Source organism: Marmota marmota, unplaced genomic scaffold (genome assembly GCF_001458135.2).
Source record: "Marmota marmota marmota unplaced genomic scaffold, marMar, whole genome shotgun sequence".
Taxonomy (NCBI): domain Eukaryota; kingdom Metazoa; phylum Chordata; class Mammalia; order Rodentia; family Sciuridae; genus Marmota; species Marmota marmota.
In genome coordinates, this window is record NW_025999863.1 from 2,664,656 (window position 1) to 2,683,331 (window position 18,676).

General features: G+C 59.1%; 2 protein-coding genes and 1 long non-coding RNA gene across 4 annotated transcripts in view; 2 read left to right on the top strand and 1 right to left on the bottom strand.

The window, feature by feature from the left end:
• Positions 1-7,626, top strand: part of Mpnd (MPN domain containing) — a 9,230-nt gene extending 1,604 nt beyond the window's left edge. The window contains exons 3-14 of the mRNA XM_048810904.1: positions 4-129; positions 768-1,004; positions 2,493-2,625; positions 3,422-3,506; positions 3,618-3,714; positions 4,008-4,080; positions 4,152-4,228; positions 5,146-5,314; positions 5,394-5,464; positions 5,975-6,064; positions 6,655-6,747; positions 7,426-7,626. Of these exons, the coding sequence (XP_048666861.1) occupies positions 4-129; positions 768-1,004; positions 2,493-2,625; positions 3,422-3,506; positions 3,618-3,714; positions 4,008-4,080; positions 4,152-4,228; positions 5,146-5,314; positions 5,394-5,464; positions 5,975-6,064; positions 6,655-6,747; positions 7,426-7,512 (1,338 nt within the window). The 3' untranslated portion in view covers positions 7,513-7,626. The remainder of the gene's footprint in view (positions 1-3; positions 130-767; positions 1,005-2,492; positions 2,626-3,421; positions 3,507-3,617; positions 3,715-4,007; positions 4,081-4,151; positions 4,229-5,145; positions 5,315-5,393; positions 5,465-5,974; positions 6,065-6,654; positions 6,748-7,425) is intronic.
• Positions 7,627-7,932: 306 nt separating this feature from the next.
• Positions 7,933-18,676, bottom strand: part of Sh3gl1 (SH3 domain containing GRB2 like 1, endophilin A2) — a 31,040-nt gene continuing 20,296 nt past the window's right edge. The window contains exons 2-10 of one of the 2 annotated variants that reach the window (XM_015503637.2): positions 13,491-13,559; positions 13,136-13,208; positions 12,196-12,339; positions 11,714-11,847; positions 11,411-11,569; positions 11,008-11,111; positions 10,181-10,305; positions 9,938-9,994; positions 7,933-9,435 (exon numbers count right to left, since the gene is read on the bottom strand). In XM_015503637.2, the coding sequence (XP_015359123.1) occupies positions 9,239-9,435; positions 9,938-9,994; positions 10,181-10,305; positions 11,008-11,111; positions 11,411-11,569; positions 11,714-11,847; positions 12,196-12,339; positions 13,136-13,208; positions 13,491-13,499 (1,002 nt within the window). In that variant the 5' untranslated portion in view covers positions 13,500-13,559 and the 3' untranslated portion in view covers positions 7,933-9,238. Of the gene's footprint in view, positions 9,436-9,937; positions 9,998-10,180; positions 10,306-11,007; positions 11,112-11,410; positions 11,570-11,713; positions 11,848-12,195; positions 12,340-13,135; positions 13,209-13,490; positions 13,560-18,676 lie in introns of both variants that reach the window. The other variant, XM_015503638.2, reaches the window with a different exon arrangement.
• LOC125619408 lies at positions 12,333-16,832 on the top strand. Its single transcript, XR_007350941.1, has 2 exons — positions 12,333-14,142; positions 16,491-16,832. It is a non-coding gene; the product is annotated as an uncharacterized LOC125619408 (long non-coding RNA).

Genomic DNA, 18,676 nt, shown 5'->3' on the forward strand with positions numbered 1-18,676 from the left:
CAGGGGCCGGGCCGGGGCTCTGCGGCGCGCTTGGGGGGCACGCTCACCAGGCGCGCGGTCACACTGCGGGTGCTGCTCAAAGACGCCTTGCTGGAGCCTGGCGCCGGGGTACTGTCCATCTACTACCTGGTGAGCGTCCTCTGACCCTCATCCCAGCTCCGACAAGAAGGGAACCCAAGGCCCAGAGCGCCCTGCCGCAGGACGAGACCCCGATGTGGGGAGGGGAACTGAGCCACGGAGCAGCCTGACCCCGGATGGAGCCCCTTCTGGGCTGGAGGACCTGGTTCATCTAAAGCCCCACTCTGCCGTTGAGAGTCTGAGGCTAAGATGGGCCCTCCTGGCTGTGTGACTCCGCAGCCTCTCTGGGTGGTAGCGGTTTCCCCCTCTGTATAAATGGGTGTTTTTCCTCTCCCAGTCCCTTTCCAGTGGATTCAGTGAATAAAGCAGTCCACACATTTCTGCTGTCCAGCAAGGGCTTTAAAAGCATGTACTGTCGTGGTTGCTATTGCTTGATTTTTTGCATTGAGCACCTGCTGTATGCCAAGCAGCATATTGGGTACTGGGGTACAGTACTAATCAAGGTGGACCCTGTCCTTGCCCTTCCAGGGCTCACAGTCCAGGGACGAGGGGACTGGCCTAGGAAAGGATCCTGGGCTTGAAAGGGTCACTGTACTGGAAAGTGCAGCTCTGCCTCAGGGAGCATGGGTCCGGAGGAGTCCCCTGGAGGGTACCAGGCCCTGGGCACAGCCAGCCCACTGTCTCTGCAGGGAAAGAAGTTCATTGGGGATCTGCAGCCAGATGGGAGAATTGTGTGGCAGGAAACTGGGCAGGTCTTCAACTCTCCCAGTGCCTGGGCCACACACTGCAAGAAACTGGTGAACCCCGCCAAGAAATCCGGCTGTGGCTGGGCCTCTGTCAAGTACAAGGGCCAAAAACTGGACAAGTACAAGGCTGCCTGGCTCCGACGGCACCAGCTGCACGTGCCTGTAGCTCCTGCCGATGAGGTATGTCCTTTGGCTCCTGCAGTAAACGCTCTACGACTTACTGTTGGATGAGGGGTGCTCAGTTGCATACAGCACTTCTAGTGCTGGACCAGAGAAGACTTGACCAGAGAACTGAAGGGGGAGGGGGAAGCCATGAAGATATCTGGGAAACAGCCCATGCAAAGGACCTGTAGCAGGACAGAGTCTGGTGTGTTGGAAGCACATCAAGGAGGCCCGTGTGACTGGAGCAGAGGGGGAGATAGAGGGAGTAGGGGTAGCACAGAGGGGACAGGGTGGTTCCTGCAGGGCCCTGCAGGTTGCTAGAAGGAGTTGACCTTTTCCCCAAGGGAGGTGCGAACCATGGCGGGCTGTGAACAGGACTGAGACTGACTCTCGGTGCTCACAGGGGCCCTGTGGTGGCTGCTGTAGGGAGGACAGGCTTTGGGGGGTGAGAGTGGGAATGCTGGGACCAGGCAGAGGGACTGGGCTGGTCCTGGTGAGCTAAGGATGCAGCTGGAGCCATTGAGGCCATCGATGTGATTTTTTTAAAATATTTAATTTTTAGTTGTAGTTGGACACTATCTTTTTTCCAGTCATTCATTTTTATGTGGTGCTGGGGAGCGAACCCAGGGCCCTGCAAGTGCTAGGTGGGCGCTCTGCCCCAACCCCAGGTCCTGGATATTTTTGAAAGTGCATCTGACAGGACTTAATGCATCAGATAAGGGGGATCCTGAGTGGGTGGGTGGAGCTGAGCTCAAGAGATGAGAGACAGGGAAGAGCAGGTAAGGGGGCCTAGTCTGGCCCAGTCTGGCCCAGTGTTGCCAGGTTGAGACATCTGTGGGCAGCTGGACCCCTAGTCTGAGATGGACAAGGCCACTCGGAGGGTGTGGGTGGAGGAAGAGGCCTGAGGCCGACGTGTGGGTCCACCTGGGGAAGGACCCGTAGAGGTAGCAGGGGGCCCCGGATGCTGGGTCTGGGTATCAGGGGAGATGCTCCTAGACGGAGGGGGTCTTGTAGTGGCAGACGCTGCTGAGAGGGTGAGTGCAGGGACCGAAATGTGACCTTTAGATTTGAACCCAAAGAGGTCACCTTGGCAGGAGGCGGTTTTTGAGGGGCAGTCAGGGGAATTACAGTGATCCATGAAACTTGCTCTAGAAACGGAACTCGAGGGCGCAAGCCAGATGCTTTACATTATGATCTCACTTCAGCCCAATGGGGCTGGAGACCACTTATCTTTTGACAGATAAGAACGGGAGTGGAGGGGTTAGGGCTGTCCACTGGAGTCACACCCCCTTGTAAGAGGCAGAACAAATTTGAACCAGAGGGAAAGCAGCCTGGGGGCGCCAGCCAGGCCAGAGTTGCGCTTGCGCATTAGACTGCCTCTGCTCGCTCTCGCCCTCTAGCCGCCGTGTTGGGCAATGGCACCTGGGGCTCCGGTCTGCTAGAAGTCTGGGTTCGGGGGTGCCCGATTGAGAGTCCAGCTGAGTGTCCGGCTGCTGTCCCCGCCAGAGCCCGGCCAGCGAAGGGGAGGAGGAGGAGCTGCTGATGGAGGAAGAGGAGGAGGAGGTCCTGGAGGGGGTCTCAGCAGAGGACAAGAATCGGAGACCGCCTGGGAAGGGTCCCTCGGAGCCTGCACACCCTGGTGAGGGGATCAGGAGAGGCAGGGCGGGAAGGGGGTGGCCCTGGAGCATGGAAGAGGGCGGGGAGAGTTAGGGTCTTGCTCTTCTCCGGAGCCCCCAAGATCCTGCCAGGCTGACTTGGTAGCCCCGCTGCCCAATTTCATTTGCTGCCTGTTTTCTTAAACTAATGCTGGGTTTCTGAGTACCTCGGCCCCATTTCCTTATGTGCGCCCTGATTTCTTTGGCCCACTACCTGGTTTCCTGAGCTTTTTTTTTTTTTTTTTGATTACCGAGATTGAACTCGGGGGCACTCAACCACTGAGCCACATCCCCCATCCCCAGCCTTATTTTGTATTTTATTTAGAGACAGGATCTCATTGAGTTGCTTAGCATCTCCCGGTTGCCAAGGCTGGCTTCAAACCCTCGATCCTCCTGTCTCAGCCTCCTGAGCCTCTAGGATTATAGGCATGCACCACTGTGCCTGGCTCTGAGCTCATTTTTCTTTTAAATATCTATTTTTTAATTGTAGTTGGACACGCTACCTTTATTTTACTTATTTTTATGTGGTGCTGAGATTGAACCCAGGGCCTCACATGTGCTAGGTGATCGCTCTACCTCAGCCACAATCCCAGCCCCCTGAGCTCTTTTTTTAAAAGGCTATCTGTCTGATTTGTTGACATTTATTTCCCAGCTCTTTCTGCCTGATTTTTAAGGCTGCCTCTAGATGGATTTATTTTGGTTTCTTGCACTGCCTGGGTATGCAGATTGCCCTGGGGAGGGCTTTCCGATGCTTTCTTTCTCTCTCCTCCCCCTTTTCAGAGGCCACACCCCCAGGAAAGCGGGTGGAAAACAAGCCCCGCGCGCCTGTGCGCTACTGCATGCTGGGCAGTCGTGACTCTGCCAGGTCAGATGCGCCTCTGCAGCCCTGGCTGGCCGGGTGGGGTGGGGAGATAGTTTCAGGGATGAGGGAGGAGCCTAGGGGTGCCTGAGGCTGTGGGACTCTTGGCCCCTCCAGGAACCCACACACGTTGGTGGAAGTGACATCCTTTGCAGCTATTAACAAGTTCCAGCCGTTCAATGTGGCCATTTCTAGCAATGTGCTCTTCCTGCTGGTATGTGACTAATCTCCCTCCTTGGCCCTGTGTCCAGACAAGGGGCTTCCTGGCCTGGAAAGGGGGCTGGGGTACCCAGGAATGAGGAAGAGAGGGAGGCAGGGGTCTTTGAAATGGCAACTGTGTAAGAGCAGGGAGCTTTGTTTGTTCTGGTTAATAGTAGATTCTCAATACATGTCTGCTATGGGTAAATGGTAGTTGCTCAATAAATATGTGGAGGAAGAGGAGGGTGGGCTGGCCCTGTAGGGGGCAGGAGCAGCGCCTTAGCCAGTGCCCACTACTCCCTTCCCCAGGACTTCCACAGCCACCTGACGAGGAGCGAGGTCGTGGGGTACCTTGGAGGCCGCTGGGACATCACCAGCCAGAGTGCGTATTGGGGCCGGGTGGAGGGGGTGCTGGGAGTAGGACTAACATCTCTTCTCCCCATCGCCCTGCAGTGCTCACGGTGCTGAGAGCCTTCCCCTGCAGGAGCCGGCTTGGGGACGCTGACACGGCAGCTGCCACTGAAGAGGAGGTGAGGGGCTGCCTGGGCGGAATGCAGCTGTCCTGCCCTTGTCCTGGCAGCTGGCAGTGTTAGCGCTCAGCAGATGTGCAAATGGGACCCAGCCCTGGCTCCTAGGCTCTCTGCCAACCCTACCAGCCCTTCCCCTCAGACCCTCGGTGTTCTCTTCTGTGAAACCTGAGGTGTCGTGGTCTCACGCAGTTCGGTACCTGGCCCTTAGCTCGCATGGGGCTGCTGCGTGCTTTTCCCTTTTCTGTGGTGCTGAGGCTGGAACTCGGGGCTCCCGCAGGATAAGCAGGTGCTCCTCCGCGGGCCACATCCCCAGCCCTTTTCAATTTCTTTTGAGACAGGGTCTTGCTAGGTGACCCAGGCTGGCCTGGGACTCGTGACCCACCTGGGAGACTCCTGGGTCCCGGGCTGTGCTCCATGCCTACTGCTGCTCTAGTCTTGTTGTCATGATGGAGCTCAGTGTGTCCCTGGCACTGCGCGGAGCACTCTGCAACCACTCTTCGAGGCTTTGTCACAGTGTCCCGCAGGGGACAGTGAGCAGGCGCTGATCAGGCACATGTGTCGCCGCCCTGTCCATCTCTGCCCCCCCTTGTTCATGGCTGGGAAGGTCCCTCTCGGGCGGGGTGGGCTCTGTGCCTCCCACCGCAGTTGCCGCGGCAGATGGGAACCGTGGGCGCGCGGACCCTGGTGCTTGTCATTCTCTGAGCAACACACACTGTGTCAGGTATCAGGCCACCAGGACAGTCCCAGCCTAGGGGAGAGTGTGCACAGGTTCCGTGCAGATGCTGCGCTGTGCCAGGGCCTTGAGCACCCTGGGATCCCGGTGTCCCCCACAGATAGAGGGCCCACTCTAGTTGCAGGAGCAGAGAGGCACTGAACAGAACCACCCTGTCCCCCACCCTGCTGCTGCCTCTTCCCAGATCTACCAGAGCCTGTTCCTGCGAGGCCTGTCCCTGGTCGGCTGGTACCACAGCCACCCGCACAGCCCGGCGCTGCCCTCGCTGCAGGACATTGACGCGCAGATGGACTACCAGCTGCGGCTGCAGGGCTCCAGCAACGGCTTCCAGCCCTGCCTGGCACTGCTGTGCTGTGAGTCCTGGGCCGAGGAGTGGCGCCCTGCTGGGCCTGCTGAGCCTCCAGCCAGAGCCCTCTCCTCCTCCTTCCCCAGCCCCGTACTACTCTGGCAACCCGGGACCCGAGTCCAAGATCTCACCCTTCTGGGTGATGCCTCCTCCCGAGGTAGGTGGGGCTGCTGGGGTTCTTGGGAGGCCAGGGGGTGTGAGTCGGTGTGGGCAGATGTGCCAGGGCGAGGAGGGTGTGCTGGTGGCTCAAGGTAGGGCACTTATGTTCTGGGCCTGTTTCTTCCACGGACTTGGTCTAGGGAGGGGGAGGGAGCCAGCACCCAGTCCTGCCCTCCGGCAGATGCTGTTGGCCACCCTATTTGAGCTTCTCTGAGGCCTGATGTGGGCCTGGGTGCAGCACGCTGCTCTTAGTGTGGTGGCTTCCTTCCCCAGCCCTGCCTGGCTTCACTGCCCAGGCCCCGCTAGGGGTCAGAGGTCATCCCTGGAGGGAATTCTGGGCTCCGTCTCTTCTTGGCATCTGTGGGCAGGATGCCACTCTGGCCCCATTATCTGGCTCTACCAAGGCCCCATATGGTCCGTAGCCCCGGATCCCAGCCCCAGGCCCTCTGCTGTCCCCACTGCCATGGGTGGGCTGCAAGGTCTTCTGACTGGCATGTACTGCCCTCAGCAAAGGCCCAGCGACTACGGCATCCCCATGGAGGTGGAGATGGCCTACGTGCAGGACGGCTTCCTGACCAACGACATCCTGCACGAGATGGTGAGCTCCACGTGGGAGGGACGGGGGAGATGCCCTGCTAGAGGCACTCAGCACATCCAGATTGCCTGCCAATCCTAGGACAAGCCCCAGACCCTCCACAGCCCCTCTCCCTGTTCCTGGCTAGCTCCCGCCTGGGGCCTCTGCACCCGCCACTGGTTCTCCAAGTAGAGAAACTGCAGTTTGGGGTTGTGCCCAGGGCTTGCACACACTAGGCCAGAGCTGCTCACCAGGATGCGCCCCAGGTCATAGGCTTGATAACCACATGTTCAGCATGTGCTAAAAAAAAAAAAAAAAAAAGCCAACCTTCTTCACACAGCTGGGTCTGAGTGCCATTCCTTGGCCCTAGGCTAGAAGAGGCAGCAGGGCAGGCCTGCTCTCTGGTGTCCCAGGGGCTTTGTGGAGTCCTGGGGAAGGGAATGTGAATGTGGCCAAGCCCAGAGGTCCCTCCATTTAGTCAAGTTTGGATTAGGTGAGAGGGAGTGGAAGCTGGGGCTGGGATCCTGCTGGTCTAGATAGGGGTCTTGGGACACAGCTGCTTGGCTTGGTCTAGGGAGGGGAGAGAGCCGGCACTCAGTCCTGCCCTCCCGCAGATGCTGCTGGTGGAGTTCTATAAAGGCGCCCCGGACCTGGTGAGGTTCCAGGAGCCCTGGAGCCAGGAGCACAGCTACCTGGACAAGCTAAAGGTGAGACCACATCTGTCCCCAGGAGCTGCAGCCCCAAGGACTGTGCATAGGGAACACCCAGGACTATACTCAGGACACCCCAAGAAAGTGACCACAGTGAAAATAAAATTGGGAACAGCCCGGGTGATCAGCTCGGCAGGGGCTGTGCTGAGCACACACAAGGCCCTGGTTCTCCCCTGCACAAAGCCCCTTGAACCGCGCAACCCCCAGGACGTCCCAGTTGGAGAAGCCTCTCCATCTGACCCCGTGTCACTGCAGGGCCACCTGAAGAGGGCACACAGGTTTTGATTTGATTTGGAGCCTTGAGCTCCAGCAAGGCCAGAGGCAGCTGGTGTGTGAGCTGGCTTCTCTGGTGGCTGGCCCCTGCCTTCTGAGGGTGCCCTGTTTACTTCCTACTTGAATCTGTCTGGTGTACTTTGTGTAGAAGCACCTTCCTGCCCGCCTGTGGCCTGTCACTCACACTTGGACATCAGTGGCCTGGGATCGGGCAGGCAGACCCCCCCCCCCCCGCCTGGACATCGTGCCTGCAGCCCACTGGTTCTGGGTCAAGTGCACTGTTCCCCTTGGCGAGTTGGGACTTAGGAACGCCACTGTGTGCTTGGTTGAGGATCTGGCTCTGCCAGGGTGTTTCACTTGGGTGGTGGCAGGGCACTGAGCCACCAGCCCTGCTTGTTTCAGATCTCCTTGGCCAGCAGGACACCCAAAGACCAAGGTCTGTGCCATGTGCTGGAGCAGGTCTACAGTCTCCTCAAGCAGGGGAGCTGAGGGTGCTGTCCTGAGATCAGAGGTGACTATGGGGACTGGCTCAAGGACTCCGTCTGTTGCTGTCCCGTCCTGTGTGATGTATACAGGCTTGGATAATAAAGAACTGAGCCGCCAGCAGCCTGCAATGTGTCTCATGGAGTGGACGAGAGCCAGCTGCATGCCCAAGCTGGGTCCCCTGAGCAGCTCCAAGTGTGGCTTCCTCCTCTGGGGGGCAGGGCAGGGCAGGGCACTGAGCTACAGATGCAAGTGGTTCCCCACCAGCTCCACAGCACCTATGGGTGAGGGCTGCTGTTTAGGCAGCAGAGCACCTTGGGATGCAGAATCACCCACAAGTGACTGGGGGCTGGTACTAGGGGTGCCCCTTACTGGCCGGCACAGAGGAGCTGAGGTCTACCCCTGCACCAACATGAGACCAAGGGCTGTAGAAAGAAACATTTAATACTTCTTTTTTTAAAAAATTAGGCATACATTTCAGTCCACCCTGGATGGGAAGCCAGGTTGCACCGCCCGTCTTGGCAGACACTGCGTGTCCCCATGTGGTAGCCACAAAGGGGCAAAAGAGAAGGGCAGAGCCTGGTGTCCCAGGGGCTTTGTGGAGTCCTAGGGAAGGGAATGTGAATGTGGCCAAGCCCAGAGGTCCCTCCATTTAGACAAGTTTGGATTAGGTGAGAGGGAGTGGAAGCTGGGGCTGGGATCCTGCTGGTCTGGGTAGGGGTCTCGGGACACAGCTGCTGGCTTGGTGTAGGGAAGGCAGGTGCTGGCAAGCCAGGTCTGAGGTGACAGTCTTCAGAGCATTCGAGCTCAACCTCCGGCAGAGCAGGATGGGCCGTGGTCCCGAGTGAGCTGTTTGTGTGCAGGGTGGGCACAGCCCTCCATGTGCTGGGGCTTTAAGAGGCTGGACCCATTGGCCTCATGAGGGTGGCTATGGGTGGGTGGGTACAAGCCAGCCAGTGTCTGAGGACTTGGCTGGGAGGGTGACAGGCTCCTGAGACAGCGGTGGGCCCAGGGCTCCTGGGAGAGGGCTTGTCCTTGAGCAGGCAGCCTCTGAAAACCCAGGCCTATCTCGTCCTGATCACAAGCAGAGCTGACAGCAGGTTCTAAGAGGTGAGGGACGCCCTGGCCTAGGGGCCTCTGAGGGCCCCAGCTCTCCAGGAAGTAGCATGTGTGCAAGGCTCAGGGACAGCACCTCTGGGACTTCAGGCCTCTGGGGTGCCCTGGATGGGGGCCTGGCCCATCGCCAGCAACGGGCGGGGAGGGGATTTAAAACCTGGGATGTGGAGAGGTGGCCAGGGGTCTTGCCTCAGTCCCACCCCACCCTGTTAAGGCAGCAGGTCAGGTGACAGGGAGAGGAGCTGGGCCCTGCAGCCACAACAGGGATGGCCCCAGGATGGGAGGGAATTGCTGCTCCTCCAGGGAACATTAGTGTTTCTAAGAGCACCTTAGTGTTAGTCCCACCTCAGGCCTGCTGGCCGGGGAAGGAGGCCATGAGAGGGAAGGAAGGACGCAGCCCAGCCCCAGGAGGACTGCGAGAAGGTGGGGAAGGGAGCCCGCTGCCTCCAGTGTGGGCCCACGCTCACCGGTGCAGACGGGCAGGCCCGGATGAGAACTGCCTGCCCCGTTGGCCCTGCAGCCTGGTGACAGGCCGCCTGGTGGGCCCGAATCAGCTGCTAAATGGAATGCAGGAGAACCGGCTGGTGTGGACGGAGGGCGGGAGGGCCTTGGCATGTCACTGCGGCAGAGGCACGAGCACCTCCACGTAGCTGAGGGGGAAGAAGCCCGACTGGCCGTGCAGCATGCCCTCGTACCAGTTCTCGTCGATCTGGTTGGTGAGCGTGATGAGGTCGCCCTCGCGGAAGCCCAGCTCCCCGTCGTTCTCAGGCTCAAAGTCGTACAGTGCCTTGCAGCTGGGCTGGTCCAGGGGTGCTGGGGGCAGGAGAGATGTGAGGGCCACTGTGCCCTCACCAGCTCTCTCTCACCAAGCCCTGGCCCCTCTCCCTGGTAGCCCTGCCACTCAGCTGCCCCCCCCACCCCCCGACTGCTGGAGGAAGACGTGGAGCCAGGTCTGGCAATGGTCAGCCACAGTGTTGCTGGGAAGCACTAGAGATGCCCACAGGGTCATGGGGAAGAGAGACTGGCCAGAGCACTCAGGGCACTGTACAGGCAAGACAGCCTTGAGCCAGGCTGGTGTCCTTGGCCCTCAGCACTCGATCCCCTGGTGTGCACATGAGGCTAGGGGCTGGAGACCCACCGGCAGTGGGGGCGGTCCAACCAGCTCCCATCTGGGCCCCACTGCCCACAGGGGACAGGCGGGACTTCCTGGCCCAGGAGATGTGTAGGAGAAAGACCCCTTCGGAATACAACAGAAGGCAGTGTTGCCAGCTAAGTTCAGCCATCAGCAAGGAAGCCATTAGCAGGGGACACTCACGCATACTCCTACTGGGGGTCCGGATGGGCTTGTCCGAAGATCGGAAGGACGACGAAGCTGCTTGTGAACAGAACAGAGAGAGGCTGATCACAGTGTGTGTGGGGGGCCATTTCCTGGTCCCTGGGGACCCCCTCCTGTAGTCCAGGTGGACAGTGGGCTTGGGTTTTCCTGGGCCTTGGCTCTCAGAGGCCTGGGACAGGGCCAGCCCTCTGCCACCCAGAGCAGCATTCCATTCCCTGCTACCTGTGGTCTTGGGGGCTGTGGTGCAGGGGAAGCCCCCGTTGGACTGCTCTGGCTCTCCGAGGTCAAAAGGCTCCCGGGGCTTGGGCTTGTACTCCCGCTTGGGGCGTGAGGAGGCGTCTCGCACCCTGTGGGGGGAATCATTGGCCATGAGGGCCTCAGCACTCCAGATCCAAGCTGATGCCCTAGGCCCCATCACAGGGGACACTGTTGGTTAGAGGCTCCTGGAAGCAGAGACCCTGGGCTGGTCCCCCACCCCCGCCCGGCACCTTCAGAAGCTGCAGACTACGTCTAGATAGTTCAATGCATGGGTTACGCTGTGAGGTCCCCGACAGCCCAGGAAGCAGGTGCCCTGCACGTCCTGTCCCGCCCCCTGAAGCCCGCCCAGCTCTAGTTGACCACATGCCTCAGAGGTGAGCCTCAGGCAGGGCATGGGTGGGGAGGGGTCAGCAGGGTACCGTGGACCTCAGGGTGAACTGGGTGGCTCAGCACTCTAACCTCTTGGCCCTCATGTCACTCCTCCTGTCTCCCAGGGGGACCAGGATGAGCCTAATAATGTCCTGCTTCCTCATGTGGCCCCTCCCAACTCAGGCAGCCTGGGAGACTCTGGAAGCAGACTCAGGGCCATGCTGTGGGACCTGCTCACACCAGGGCGGCCTCACACATAGGGCTGCTGTCCCTATGGCCAACAGAGGGGCACGAGGGCCCAGGGCCTGCAGGAAGCATGGGGACTCAGGCTTCAGGGAACTCTGGCGGGGAGCCATCGGGGACAGGGAGAGAACAAGAGGGACTCCGGCAGAGAAGATGCCCGCCACAGCGAGGCGGCCCACCTGCGCCTGAGCTTGTCGGCCAGCTCGTCCAGGATCTGCACGGCCTGTCGGTGGTAGTCCAGCTGCGCGTCCACCAGGGCCGAGAGCTGGCTCACCTGCTCGATCTGTGGGACCAGCAGGGCTGGAGGGACACCACTATGGTGGCTGTCTCCCTGCTGACCCCCATGCTGCAGCCTGAGCAGGGCCCCAGGTTTGGGGAGTGCTCCTCGCTTTTGGCAGTGGGCAGGCTGCTGCCTGCAGCCCTCTGTTCCCCTGAAGCCATGTGGCCTCCCTCAAGCTTTCGCTGAGCCTGGGTGTGCCAGGTACAGGACGGGTTACCCTGGCTCCTGTGATGCCACCCCACCCCCACGACACCCAGGGCAGCTGGTCACACAGGAGGGCACAGCGGGATACGGCCACGCACGTCTGTCTCCAGGAGGTTGTGCATGCTGGTCTCTGCCACTTCCTTGGACTCCTCAAACTTCTCCATGGCCTGGCGCAGCTCCTCGTCAGGGATCTTGCCCTGCCGCTTCTTTTTGTAGTCAAAGTCCAGGCGGCGACCTTCCAGCTTCTTCAGGTGGTGCTGTAGGTTGCAGGGGACAAGTGTCACCTGGTGGCTCCCAGGATAGATGGGAGAATTGTCCAACATGTGACCTGGTTGTTGTGGAAGGGTGACCCTGGGGCTGGGCTGAGGGCGGGACTGGGCAGTGGGACGCTGCAGCAGCACCTGGATCTCCTTCAGGTCTTTGTCACACAGGTTCTGCAGCGGGTCAATGAAGTTCTGCTTGACCTCTATGTCCAGCGAGTCCTTCACCTCAGCCAGGCGCTTCATGGACTCCCCTGCATCCAGCAGGGCATCACCTGCAGAGAAGAGGGGCATGGGAAGCTGTCGCAGGGGCCCTTCCTGCTGGATCGATATCCTCCCCGCTCCTGAACGGTCCCTCCTCAACAGCCAACATCCTGGCAATTGGAATTTGGTACCAAACAAAGGCTCTTCCCTAGTGTCCCTCCCTTTGGTCAGGTTTGGGTGAATCGACCCCTGCCCACCCACCCCCACTGGTCTGGACAGCCCCCTGCATGGGGAAGCTCTTTGTGCCATCACATATCCCCAGACCCAAGGATGGCACTTGGCACAGAGGACCTGAGAGAGCTGTGCCCCTGGGGACTATGCTCAGGGCTGCCCTGCAGGGGGCAGCATGTGCAGCTCACCAAAGTTGGACTCTCCGCCCAGCTCCTTCCCGTGGCGGATCATGCACTCTCCCAGGAGGCCTTCCGACTGCGGGTAGCCGGGGTTCTTCACCTGGCCCCGGATCTTGGACACCGTGTTCAGCATTGTCAGCTTGGCCCGAGAGGCTGCAACAGGACCAGCCAGGGGGGCGCCATGGGGATTCCTCCTGCACCTGTCCCTTCCTAAAGTGCACCTGTGCAAGACCTGTTTCCCAAGATTGCCCACGAGACAGGCCACCAGGAGTGTGACTCCCCTCTGGACACCCCAGCAGCCACAAAAGAATTGGCAGTGCACAGGAAGAGCGGGTCCCCAAGTGAGTGCTCCCTCCTCCCAGCACCTCCTTGAAACAAAAGCTGCAGGAGGGAGGAGGGAGCTGCACGTGCAGCCTCAGGGGTGGGGGACACAGCTGTGGATCTCTGTCCCTTTCTGTTCTTGGCACTAGCCTCCAGTGGCTGCTGCTGGATTTGCTGCTCATCTGTGCTCCTTGCCTCCCACTGCAGAGCCAGGGGAAAAGTTCTGCCTGCTCTGGGCCCAGGAGTCAGCCCCATGCTCCAAGGATGGAGCCCTGGCCAGATCAGGAGATTGGTACCCCCCCGTACACTGCTCCAGTGTGTCAGGAGGGGAAAGATGTTCTTTTCTGCAGGGCCTGTTGGCTGGCGGCGGTGGTGGTGGGGTTACTGAAGGATAAGATTGTTTTGCGGAGAAGTTGCCCTACAGTGAAGCCAGCGTAAGGGAAGGCAAGCTGTCAGCTCAAGTAGAAAACAAGTACATGATCCTAAACATGATGCTTGGACCCCTGGATCCAGCCATGCCTGCAGCCCACCCACCCAGGCACAGTAGTCCCTCTTTGTGCTCTGTTCATTTAAGATTCTTGTTGACATAGGAGGCCTGGGCAGACCCCAGACAGCAAGCTGGCCCTACCTGGGTTGGGCTGCAGATACTCGATTGTTCTGACCAGCACTTCTGCCACTGCCTTGCTGGTGACATCCACCTTCTGTGGAGAGAGGCAGTGTTTGAGCTCCACAGCCATTGGCACCCAAGGCCAAAACAGGCCTGCCCAACCCTGTCCATCAGCTCAGCTGCATCCTGTCCCCATCGCTGCTTGCCTGGGGTTGGGTTGAAGCTGCTACCTATGAGTCCACCTGATTGACAGGGGCCTGTCAGTCACAGCCCTGCCAGGGTGGGCACGTCCACTGGGGCTCCACGGTGAGGCAGCACTCTGGGGCCCCTCTTTCAGTAGCACTGACCAGCGTGAGGAGCCTGGGCAGTTTCCTACCTTCTCCATCTCTTTGAAGTCATCGTCCAGCTTGGTCCCCTCTGCCCCTCCGACCTTCTCGCTGACCAACTGGAAGACAAAAGGAGGGAGACCATGTGAAGTGCAGAGGAGGAGGAAGAGGCACCCCTGGGTGTATCCCAGTCGCATCTGCTGCAGCCACCATGGCCTACAGGGAACCTAAACATGGTGACGACGGCAAGACTGACAAGGTGGCTGGGCGAGACCTGGCAGTCCAGGTGGCACTGGACGTCAGGGGTGCACCCAGGACCAAACACTCCCCTTGGAGAGGCAGACCTACAGGTGAGGGGTGCAGGATCCCACTGTGTAGGAAAACAGCCCTGGAGACACACTTCCAGAAGTGCCTACGTGAACCCCCTGCAGATGGAGCCGTGCGGATTTGCCCCACACCTTTCTTGAGTGTCTTTCAATCGAGTGAAAAAACAAACAAATCCACCACAACCCTGCTCATAATTTGGTTGAGAGCCAGCCAACAGGTAAATGGTCTTGGGCAGAGGGGCAGGTGGCCAGAGCGGGTCTGGTGCACGTGCATGTGCTCGACCCCTGCAGCTGACACCCAGGCATACCCTCCCGAGCTGCAGAGCAGGCGCGGCTGCCCCACTCGTACACTGTGAGCTCCCGGGAAGTTCACAAGGTGAGTGCACACCTGGGTCCTCCGGGACTGACCAGTACTGTGACTATAATGACCTACAAGGGTGGCCAGCCAGGGATGTAAACCAGTTACAGGAATGCGAGGGTAAGCACAACAAGAACACCATCCGCCAGCCGCACCCTCTGACCAAGTGCCTGAATATGAAAAAATCCACTGGCTGCAAAAGTAGCCCTGAAACTGGGCTCAATCATGCTGGCACACTGAGGGCTTGGTGCAGGTTTACATCTGTGTGACAAGGTGGCTGGTCTACTGGAAACCTTGAGGGCCCCAGGGAGCAGGGCAGAGACCCCTGAGTCCCTGCACTGCCGAGGTTCCTTGTCCAGTGCCTTCAGGGCACTGAGAACAGGGAGCACAAAGGCAGGCTTGCTGTACCTTTCCTGAGTCCCAGTCTGTTCAGCCAGGAGGGAGATGGGGACAAGACAAAGCACCTGTCAGGGAATGTGCAGTTCTCTAAGCCAAACACAGACCCTCTTATATACAGCTGGAGCAAGATTAAGAAATGGAACAGGTTGGCCACCTCCCACCACCTGGGCAGGACAGGCTGCAGGGCCCCCTGACCAAGGGCTCCTGTGCCTGGGAGGTGGCTGGGCGAGACCTGGCAGTCCAGGTGGCACTGGACGTCAGGCTCACCGCACCCCGAGGAGCCCCACCCCGCCCCAGGAGGAAACCTTAGGTCTGGTGCTAGGCCTGGCTGTGGGCACAGAGATGCCAACACACACAGAATTGGCGGCATTTCTAGAGACACCTGCTCAGAGACACTGTGTACCACCAGGTGTGCATGCAGGGGCCAACTATGGCTGAATGACACGTTGACAACCCTATGACAGGGCTGGGATGCCCTCCTGGGTAGGGGGCTGATGGGTGGCAGCGAGGCTGCTCCTGGGCTACTGCGGTGCCTCAACCTCCCACCAGAGGCTCCCTGCCTCTCCAGGAAGGAAACTGAGTGGGCCTGGCGCCCCATCTCCCCGAGGGCATCCATCCTCTATGGGCATGCCTAGAGGGGAGCAGGCCCCAGTGCAGAGGAGGCCCAGGGGCAGACAGCACACGGAAACTGCCCGTTTACTGACTAGGGTTCTCACTGCAGGACTTATCAGAGCTTTTCCCGAGTGGGTAGCATGAGGCGAGAGGAGGGACAGCCATGGGCCCCTTCCAGTCATCAGTGTTTATGTGGGATGGCCTGGCAGCCTGTTCCCACCTGAAGTGAGGCTCTGGCACAGGGGGCCGGAGTCTTCTGGTGGTTTCCACAGCTCACTCACCCCACCCCCACGTGGTTCCACTGTCAGGAGGTTTGATGTCACTCAAGTGACCGTGTGCATTTAATGTCCTGGTCTAATGGTATGTGACCGTATCCCGGTGTGCAAGTATGTATGTGTGCACACACACCCGGACAGCAGAGACAGGCTTGTGTCCTTCTGGCAGCTAACAGTCACAGCAGAAGAGTGGAAGGTGTCATCTGCTGTCACTGGTGACTATCACCCCAAGACTGAGGGGTACCTGCCAGTCCACACCTAGCAGTCTCCCTGGCTCCAAATGTTGCAAGATGTGAGCAAGGGATGCTGTGATGGTCCCTGTAGTGCCCAGTGTGCTATATGAGGGGAGGCCTAGCAGAGCATTTGGTGGCCCAGGACACAGGTAGAGACAGCGAGGATCTCAACAGGAACCACAGCAACCTAGGAGGAAATGGTCCAAGAGCAGAAATGGGGAGGCTTGAGAAGTACCCACCCTCCCGGATTTGCTTGCTGGGCCCAGGAGCAGGCCTGCTCCACAGAAGGCAGCCTTCCAGATCACCTGACTGCACATCCCCTTGTCCATGCCCACTGGGAGGCTGGACTCCTGGTCCAGGAGGCACCTGGGACTTAGGGGAGAGGCAGGAAAGAAGTGGGAGGGACACTGGCCCCCTGTCACTGCTGGCCCTGCACAGTGTGCTCCACCCCACAGGGAGGCTGGCCTAGGGATTAGGCCAGGATTAGGAATAAAGACCCTCTGCCAGCAGTTCTGGGGCATTCCACTGAGTTTCATGGGTCAGTTTCGCTTCCTTTGTGGGTGGGAAGTCAGGACGCTCTCAGAGCTGGGGCTGCCCACAGGGAAATGTGAGCCCAGCTCCTGCAGTGAATTGAGAACTGAAGCCAACCAGGCACAAACCACCACTTCCTGAGGGCACCTGGGCCTGAGGACCTGTTCTGAGCAAGGCACAGCTGGTGGGTTCTTATGTGTCTCTTGGCCTCAGCCTCCCAAGGCCCCCACAACGTCTTCAGGAACTCCATGTTCACATGGCCACCTGTTTGTACCAGGGGGGATCTGTAAGACTGAGAAGTCCCTTCTCTCCGCAGCTCCACAGGCTAGGAACAGGCACAAATGGACAGAAAGGTCAAAGGCCAAAAGGAAGATGTGGGAGTGATGAGTCTGCCTCATGTTGACTACAGGCCCAATAGCAATGGAAGAAGGACAGCACCTGGGCAGGGGCAGAACATACACAAATGGGTTACAAGAACGCACCTTTAGTCTCCACGTGAGGAGTGGTGCTATTCACGTCCCTGTCACAGGGCAGCCAACCCCAGAGGGGCTGACGCCATCTCCACGGGGGACTAGCATACTGCCCCACCTTGCTCAGCAGCAGACATGAAATGAAGCCTTTGACAGAGCCCATCCCAAAGTGAGGCCAACTGGAGTCCCACCCTGAGGACAGACGGCCGAGGAGCAAGTCCACGCTGCCTCTTGGCAGCCAGGTACAGAGCACACACAGCACGGGCCTGAGCCCTGCTGAGCAAGCTGTGTGGCACAGCACCTGCTGGGGTCGGCAGAGCAGCTGTGGAGCCCAAGTGACTGCTGTGCCCAGGAGGGCAGCCAGCGTGAAACCCACACCATCACCTCCTACCCAGTCCCAGGACAGATGTGAGCTGGACCCTGAGAGGGAACTCATCCAAGACTGCCCTAGATTTGGGCAGCAGCCCATTTCCTGTGAAGGCTCCTGCAGAGGCCATACCTAGGTGGTCCCTGCTGGGTGGGAAACAGGGCTGAGAAGTCACTGTTGCCTGCAGGACACATCCTCAGAACCTCCTGAGGCTGGATCCTGACCCCAGAGTCAGCCCAAGGTCGCCCAGTGGAGACCTGCCTGCTCTTACCTCATGTGCCCCACCCACCTGTGCCCGGCCCCCGCTCACACACATTTGCTTTTGACCAGCGCGCCCCTTTACTGTGTTTGTCACCTGTGTACCAGGCACCTGGGGAGCAAGCAATCAGATGGGTCTCCATTCCAGAGCATGTGACTCCTGGTAGCACAGGTGGCCCATCGGTATTAATAATGAACAGGGCTGGGGGTGGCTCAGTGGTAGAGCGCTTGCCTAGCGTGCACCAAGCCCCAGGCACCATCCCCATTACTGAGGTTGGGGATCCAACCAAACAAAGAGAAAAGACCTTAAGAGAAGCGGTTTTCTTTCAAAGACAAGCGTTCTTCTGAGTCCTAATCCTTGGCCATCTTTGGGCAAAAGTGAGGAACTGACCCACAGGAGGGTTCCACCATAGTGGAAATGCACAGAACAGGTTGCCAAGCTGCTGCACCACAGTGGGGGTGGGAGTGGGGGATGAATCACAAGCAACGGGATGGAGAACAAGTGGCCAGGTGCAGGCTCGGTGGATTGTTTGAAGGAAAGAAAGCAGCATGGAGGAGTGGGAGGGCAGAGGGCTGCTGCTGGGCCTCATTTCCTTAGTACCCTGAAGTGGGAGATAACCTCCTACAGGACGCCACAGGGGTCACCTGTCCTCTCTGGGCCAGGGTGAGGGTTGGAGCTGGCTTCCCCTCCTGCCCTCTGCCTGTGAGCTTCTACCAACCCAGCCATTAGACCTGTGGTGACACTGTCCACACCACACCACAAAAAGAGCCCCACACTCCTTTCTGAGTCCTTCTCAGTGGAACTCTCAAGGGTGTGTCTCAGTCCTGTTCTCCTCTGTTGGAGGGAGCCTGGCTCAGCACCCTGTAAACCAGGAACTAGGGTGGGGCTGGTGGGTGGCCCAGTTGGCAATCAGTCGGGGAGGAACCAATGCCTTGTGTCCCCCACAGCAACAGACCAGTGCCAGCCGGAGGCCCTGATCAACAAGCTGTCAACTAGATGCTGTGCGCTCTAGGGGCTCGGTAGTGTGGTAAGTCTCTGTCCTAGTCTTGAGGAAGCCATCAGGTGGCTAAGAAATAAGGCAGAACAGCAGCAAAGAGAATGTGGAATGAGCTACAGAAAGTGAGGGAGGAGGGCCTGGCTGCGACGAGCCCAGGAACAGGTCACCTGTGCTGGACTCACAAGGCAAGTTCCCAATGGGCAAAACCAGCCACGCAGGTGAGATGCAGGGAAAGGTGGGCAGGGTACGGAATAGGAGCACCACCTGCTGGGCCCCATGTTGCCCATGTCATTGATTAGTAACACCCACTAGATGACCACATAGGGACACACCCATTTTACAGATGGGGACATGGGTGAGAGGCCAAGGAACTCTATGGCCCTGAAGCTGTAGGCAGGGAAGCTGAATG